At 32.0% G+C, this 8,516-nt stretch overlaps 1 protein-coding gene across 1 annotated transcript; it reads left to right on the forward strand.

The window, feature by feature from the left end:
- The first annotated feature begins 5,375 nt into the window (after positions 1–5,375).
- Positions 5,376–8,105, forward strand: LOC120079419 (putative UPF0481 protein At3g02645). The gene is made up of 2 exons (XM_039033591.2): positions 5,376–6,562; positions 7,502–8,105. The coding sequence occupies exons 1-2, from the start codon at positions 5,475–5,477 to the stop codon at positions 8,031–8,033; spliced, it is 1,620 nt and encodes a 539-aa protein (XP_038889519.2). The 5' UTR covers positions 5,376–5,474; the 3' UTR covers positions 8,034–8,105.
- The last annotated feature ends 411 nt before the right edge of the window (positions 8,106–8,516 follow it).

An 8,516-nucleotide genomic window follows, 5' to 3' on the forward strand; every position in this document is an offset into this window, starting at 1 on the left:
TGTTGATTTTCTCTCAAAATCAACGTCGACCGACCGATGCACACCCCTACTTCCAAATATTTAATCATTTTAAGTACACATAGAATTAACTATTCCCTCAATTGTTTTAAATTGACTTCAAAATCCAAAAATTTAAGGGAGATTAAAGCCAATAATTTAAGATAATAAACCCAATTTATCTAGAACTCAGGATGTTACAAAAAAAAATATGGAAAGATGGAACAAACCTAAACTAAGACTTTCTATTTCAATTATTTTCATATTGATATTAATCTAAATTTTATTAAAATATACATTTTAAATTTTATTTGATTAATTGAAATTTCAACTAATTTTCTTTACTTGAAATTATTTGATAAAATTATAAGAAAAATAATTATCATTAAAAAATTGAATCAATTAAAATTTAAAAACAGATACCCATTAAATAAAAAAATTTCTTACAACGTGTTTTTATTATTTCAAATTCGATCCCAAATGAGGTGTAAACCTAAGTCTATGTTCGGATATCGAAAATCGATGTCGTTAATTGACTTCAAATTGAAACAAAAATATTTATAAATCACCAAAACCTAATTCTTATACAAACAAGTAGCATAAGCGGCAAGTATTGGGTCGAACCACAGGGAGGCCATGATTGAATCTTCTCTTAAGCTAAATTCAATTATTGAAAGTAGTAAAAACTGGGGTTTTAGTTTTGAAAAAAAAAATGAAAACATGCAAGAAATTAAATTGCAAAGGATAAATTTAAACTAGGATCTGTCTATCTAGTTTCTAGAGTCATTCAATGCAATTTCTATCCTTGACTTCTGTAACTTAAACATGCAACTAATTCATGCGTACACAACCACTCGCACGATGTGATCTAACTAGTCTCTACAAAGGTAGACAACAAGCAAAGATCGAACCTAGGGAGTATCCTAAGCATCAATTGTGTTTGATAGCGTCCATATAGAATTAAAAACATATGCATTATGTTCGAGGGTTTTATTATGTTGGTTAATTGCCAGGAAAGCCATGTTTATTTAACCAATTTTATCTTCAAACCTAGCAATTCATACATCCTAGGAATAGCCATCAAATACAATTAACTAATGTTGCTTGATTGTTTTTAGCTAGACATTCGGGTAAGAACCTGACGTAACTAAAAATAGATTAGCCATGCACGATTATGCATGAACATTCAACCTCACAATCATGCTTTTAGAAATTAAATCGAATTCAAAGAAGATACAAATTCAACATGCCATTCATTCAAGAATACAAATTTCTCAAGAAATTAGCAAAGAATTAAGAGTTAGATAGAAAATGTTACCTCGAGCAATCCATAGACAAATCGAAGAGGAAGATCCAATCCATCGTTTACAATCCAAAAGAAAATAAAAAAAAAATCTAACCTATTGATGCTTAAAAGATAAAGAGGAAGGAAGAAAACTAGGTCTCTCATCGGCCTCCATAAAATCCAACATAACATTTGACCTAAAATAGAAGAGAGTATATATAGAAATCGTTGGAGCGTTGCAACGTTAGGGAAAACATTGCAATGCTATTACACAGATGGCCTTCGAGCGTTGGGCGAGCGATGCAACATTGGCCTGACGCTTGGTTGCGCAAGAGGTGCGTGCGTGCACGTTGGGATCTCCGTTAAATCCCGTAGCATTGCAACGCTAGGGTGTTGGAAATGTCCTAGAACTCGCAGTTCATAAATTTTGTGTTAAACATTCTATTTATCAATAAAATATTATTGAGTATCTTATTCAATAAAATTTTTTATTTTGCATTCTATTATGAAAATCCAATAAACATATCCATGACTATAGTATGAATACTTTAACTTTATGTGGTGACATAAACAGGATCAAGTTAATAGTATATAATCTAAATGGTCTATAAGTATATGGATGAAATTAGGTATCTCATCCAAGTAACACTATTGGATGCAGCCCATTTTGTATAGGTAATACAAATGATGTGATCCACAGATCATTCATGTAGAGACATATGTGTGGGAGCATCCTATACAATGAGTTTGCATATAGACTAGACCACGAAATAGTCAATTTTCTTTATAATGCCCGTTTACTATTAAAACTGACTATTTCATACTTAAGTAACCTAGGATAACTCGATCTTAATCCTGAGTTAGCTATGAACTCCTATTTATTCAGGATTATCCTTTGATATGCATGGGTGAGAGTAGTCCAACAACACTGCTCAATAAGCCTTCCATTTTGGGGATAAGACCGGATGGATAGCTAGGGACATAGCCCTGCAAGATAGAATTTCCTCCTACCCATTTTAGGGTTAGTAGATAGGTTGTTCTCTTAAGTGTTGATTCCAGGTCTTGAACAACCGGGGCCCCGCCTTCTCATGATAGAGAATGACATGATTCATAAGTTGTATTATGAATCAAAATTGTTCATTGGGGGGTCAACGGGAACTTAAGGAATAAGATGTATTTATAGGGGTAAAACGATAATTTTGACCCAGCTGTAATTACGAATGACCTGTGAAGGATCGACTTACTGATTACGGTTTATATGGATCGAAATATATCTATAGTGAGAAGAGTGCAACTATCGAGCTATAGTGGTGTGTCTTGATAGTTAATGAATAGTAATTAATTCGATTAAAGAGTTTTAACTAATTAATTACAGATCGTTGGAGCTCATGATCTGTAGGTCCATTAGGTCCGTTTACTGGCTCATTAAATTGGAATAACGAATTGAGTATTGATGTATGAAATTAGAGTTATGAATTTGAAAGTTTCGAAATCAAATTTTAGGGGTTTTTCGATTGATTGTATATGATACAAATTAAATTAAACGAAATTGGAAAATCAATTAATATTTAAATTATGATTTAAATAAAAATTGATTTATTGGTAATATTGATATTTTATTAATTTAATATTTAGATATTAAATTAATATTTTTTTAAATCAATTAAAGTTAGTTTTATTTAAATTAATTGTTTTTTTAATTAATTTTATAAAACTAATATAAAAATAAAATGAAAAAAATTAAAAAAAATGATTTTTGAAATCATTTTAAGTTATGGATTTTTCCAATTTTTTAGAAAAATCCACTAACCACTTCTTGATGGATTATCGACAAAATCCAATACCTTCTTGTAATAATCTTCAAGCTGAAGCTATCCACCATGCAACCCTATATATTTCCATGAATTCTACTTATATAGAAGCTCTATGCATGGAGTTCATTATGCAATCTGAGTTATACTTGTTGAAGTGATAACCTAAAAACCCTACATACCCCTCATTTGTTCTTCATCAATTCAACTTGATTTAGTGTTTCCACCACACCTTCCAGCTTGAGAATAGTAGAGAAGATCCCGGTGGTAGTCCTCTTGATGTTTTAAGCTCTAACTTGGTGGATTTCAGCTGAATTTGTGAAGAAAATCTTCAAAGGTAATATGTGTTTCAAACCCTCTTCTGAATATCATATGAACAACATGCTTAAGACTCAAATTAAATGTAGTTTAAGTGCTTATTGATTCTAAAGTCTTCCGTTGCATGATATTTCATTCCTTCATAGGGATAGCATAAAGCTACCCTGTATCGGCAGCTACTACCTTTTATCGTTGGACTGCAGTTGAGCTGGAGGATTGATGAGCGTTGCAACGCTCATGTTAGGAGCAGTATGGTCATTTTTACTCCTTTGAAGCCTGGATGCTCGAATGAACTCCAAAATGCTTCAAATTATCCCATTTTGCTCCAAATGCTCGATTCTACCTCTTGGTTGCTCGATACTTACAAAATATGATAATTAACATTAAAAATCTACTAACGAGCTTAAGTTAAGCTAGGATTTATAGCTCTTAAAAAAGAGCTATCAGTCTACTTTGGCTCATATAATTAAATTACACAAATTTAATATTAAGATTAAAATTTACTAAGCGCTTTTAATATTTTTCTATTTTAAATAATTAACATAATATGTTAACTAGTTTTCTTGTCCATGGCTCTTTATTGATAATCAATTCAAGTCATATATACATAACACTAAAAAACAATCATAGATATCTAAAAATTCAAAATTCTTTTTTTTTTCCCCTCAAAACCCAATTTTTATTTTTTCAATTTAATGACTCTAAAGAATATCACTCTTTAGCGACAGTTAGTTCTAGTCATAAATTGGTGACATGAAAAAACTTTCATGATAGTTGAAAAATTCAAATTGATTCGTATTTTTCCACCAAAATCGCACATTTTTTTCATTTTCCTATATATAATGACTTCTTTTAGCCACGGATAAATGACACAAAAAAACTGTCATAAATTTCAAAAACTCTGAAAAACTCCATTTTTTTTTCCTACCAGAAACACGTGTTTTTTATTTTAATGGCTATTTTTTTTCTTCTCTCCAAATTTGCTAATGTTCATGTGTCAGAATGTCCATATTGTTGTAGTGAATCTTTTTTCATACAATCCTAATTGATTACTAATCTATTGAAATAAAATTAAAAAGCATGACATTAAGCAAAGTCATAATCAATTTTCATTATCAACCTAACTATTTTTATAGTAGCTTAACAATGATCCAAAATTCATACAATCTATCGAATTGAAATTTTAACTTAGCATGCATTGATAATCATTCAGTAGAAAAGCACAATAACATTAAAAAATAATCAATCCACAGTATCCATAAAAAATCTAAACAATACTTAAATCCTTGAACAAGTTTTTTAACACCCTAGAACAAACAAGTCTCCTTGCTATCAAAACATATTTTCATACAGTTTAGCTAGGGTGGTTTGGATTGGTAACAGTAATCAATCTAAACAACTCTGCACTCTTTTCATAAAAACCCACAAGTTCATTTGTAAAGTCAAACATAGAGTTTTGAGAGATAGAGATAGTGATACTATCTTGTAAAAGTTGTGAATCCAACTAGAAACAACAATAATAAACCTAAGTCGAAAAATTTTTATGGCAAAGGTAATATTTATAAATTTAACTTTTAAAAATCAAATACTTATCCAACAGTATATAGATAATTATTAAATATGCCTTAACAATAAATACAACTTCGAAAAGAATTTTTTTTTTAGTATAACAATTATGGGGTGGAGGACTGAACCTCCCACCTAACATGTCAGTATCATTAAGCTAAACTCATTTTGACAACTTGGAAAGGATTACTTCATGACATGATTCTCAATTTAAAAAAAGTGGGAAGATTATATAATAAAGTGGATTTAAATTGTCAAAATGAGTATAATTCAATTGTCACAAAGCGGCCATAATGAAAATATATATATAGATAGATATTTTATTACTGTACATTTATAGATATTTCTTTTGGTTTGAATCCCCAAGTCCTGAGCCAGGTAATGGGACAAAGTAATTAATGCATGAAATTTATGGTTGAGAGAGATAGCTTCCTGTCCTCTTTATCTCTTCTCTGCTATCTCAATTGTAAATTCAATACATCTTCACTTCACTCACAATGGCCTCCAATTCCAATCAACTTCACAAAAATCTCCATGAAACCCAGTGGCTTCTTCAAATCACTCAACTTATTGAACCAAATAACCTTCAAACAGCCTTACAAACTCCCACTTCCATCTTTAAGCTGCCCCATACCATCACCAACAACAATCCACATCTATACTTCCCTCACTGCATTGCTTTTGGTCCTTACCACCATTTCAGAAATGACCTCTACCACATTGAATTACACAAGCTCCACAACGCAATCAACGCAATAGACTCATTCCAACTTCCTCAACTCAACCAAATTGTTCACCAACTCGAGCAATTAGACATCAAAATCCGATCTTGTTTTGATAGCTTTCTTGAAATTGGACCTGAGGCCTTGGCCTGGATTATGCTCCTAGATGGGTTGTTCTTAATTCACCTGCTACCAATTTCCAACAATGAAAAAGATGAGCTCAGAAGATTGCGTCCTGATCTAGTTCTTCCTTCTCCATTTCCTTCCTTTGTTGATCAAAAGTTGTATTCTTGTCTAATTGAGGGAAATTTGATGACCCAAGATGAGATTATCAAAGATATCCTTATGCTTGAGAATCAAATTCCACTTCTTGTTCTCAAAAACATTTTACCAGACAATTATGGCAACAAATTGGATCTTTTGTTCTTCAAATTTTGTGATGTTGTGTCTCTCAAGCGACTCCCTCCTCATGACATCCCTGAATTCATGGTTTACAGGGGATATACTGATTTATCCCAAATTCTTGAACAATCTCATCATTTGCTTCACTTTTTGTATCTTTTGATTATGGATACAAGTTCTAGCCCTGAACGTCCAGTTGGAATGGCATTATGTTCTGCTTCTTTGGGTGTTGAACTGTTAAATGTTTTGGCCTCTGTTCTTCAAATTGCCTTCTTACAGCAGCTGAGTGAAGCCGTGGGTTTGATTCAAACCTTGTTTGGTTTGCTTGGGAGAGCTGGGTCATCATCTTCTTCAACAGACCAGGACATGAACAGCCCGCCATTAATCCCGTCCGCCATGGAACTTCGAAAGGTTGGAGTGCAGTTACAAGGCAACTGCCTAGACTTTTATGACAGCATCAGGTTAGTTAAATCACCACTCAACTCAAAAAGTATAAAGGTTGGTTTGAATTGATTAGAGAAAAAAATATTTTTTTAAAAAAATAATTATTATTCAAAGTGTTTTTTAAATAAATCATTATTATTTAAACTATTTTGATAAAAATTATTTAAAATACACGTTAGAAGTATTTCAAACGTTACTTCGAGTGGTTGTCAAATACCTCAATTTTTTTTTTCTAAAATGACTTATTTTCAAAATTAAATACTTGAAAAGTTAAACAAATGCACATCCTAAATCAATAGTTTTTTCTTTTAGTTCAACGGGAGATTCAAATCTCCGACCTCTTAGTCAAGAGTTTAGGTTTTATATCAAAGTAAGATTTTATCTCGTCCAACGCAGAACTTCGAAGGTTTGGAGCGAAGTTACAAGGCAACTACCTAAATTTTCATAATAGCATCAGGCTCGTTAAATCACCACAAAACTCGAAAGTATAAATCAATAGTTTTTTCTTCTTTGTTCAATGGGGGATGCAAACCTCCTCATGGTCGAGAGTTTAGGTTTTCTGCCTAAGTGAATTATTCTCATCTTGGCTTATAACTCTATAGGTTACTACTGTTGGAGGCAAGGAAGGAAATTTAGGCTTGAGTTTAGAATGGAAAGAGAGAACATAAATAAATAAATAAAGGAGTTTCTTCTATTGAGTGATTTGGCACAGGTGTCAACAAAAGTTTCTACAGAATTCTAGTTCTTTATTTTTTTTTGCAAGAGAATCCTAGTTAATGATCTACGAAATAGTTCTTTCTAAAAGAATTACATAACCTTTTGCATATTTCTAGAATGAATCTCTCTGCAAAATAACCTTTATATATGTCAAGAAATCATAGTAAAGAACTCAATCAATTATCTAAGTTGGTCGAAGGGTTCACATATTTAATCGTTTATTCATATTCTTTAACTAGGTTCAAACAAGAACCCAGAAAAGTTTGTTTAGAGTTGCCAACGATCACCATTAACGACTTCGCCGAAGTAGTTTTCAGAAATTTGGTTGCATTTGAAGCAGCAACCAATCTAAACCCGCCATGGTTTGGATATTATGTAGCATTGATGAGCGGGTTGATAATCACAGCCAATGATGTCAAGATATTGAAGCAAGAAAGAATTATTGAGAGCCATACAGGCAGTGAAGAAGAGGTAGTGAAACTGTTTAGTGGGCTAAGAAATGTGTTGGAGCTTCATCAGCAGAGATATAAGTCTTGTAGAATCATGAACATGGCTGAGCTTCAAATCGTTAAAGACATCAATTACTATTATGAAAGTTGCTGGAAGGTGAAAGCCAAAAGATTGGTCAAGAGATATGTTAATCCAGTAGTGAAGATCCTATTTGTTATTGTTGTGATTTTGCTCATTGTTGTTGTTGTTGTAGGCACGTTTTGTGGTTGGTTTGGTTGCTCTAGAATTTTGCATGTGGTTTCTGGTCTGTCAACATCTTGAACAGCTCAAAATGCATACAACAGAAGCTTTTATCTTACGATGCAATGAAGACCACACTTTAGGTTGTATAAATGTATACACAGTCGAACAATAAGTGATTGCACAAATGATAATCAAACCCAAAGTAATAGCATATAATGAAAAGGAAAAAATAAAATTACAAATATAGCACAAAAATAGGCATATATATTGAAAAAGACTAAAAGACCAATCTATATCATATTTTCGCTCAACCCACTAAAGGACTCAAAAAATCCATTCAGTTTTTGTGCAACTTTTTCTTCAATTTGAAGTCAGTGAGTGGCTATCACTAATTGCTTCTTCCAATAATCATTACCGATAGCTTCTATCATTGGCTATCACTGATAACTTTTATAAGGACTATCACTAATAGTCATTAATGACAATCAAATTTAAAAGATTAATATTCAAGGCTATCAATGGCTATCGCTGATAAACTTTTATATCATAACTATCTCTATC

Source organism: Benincasa hispida, chromosome 6 (assembly GCF_027475165.1).
Source record: "Benincasa hispida cultivar pf3 chromosome 6, pf3_genome.v1.1, whole genome shotgun sequence".
Lineage (NCBI taxonomy): Eukaryota > Viridiplantae > Streptophyta > Magnoliopsida > Cucurbitales > Cucurbitaceae > Benincasa > Benincasa hispida.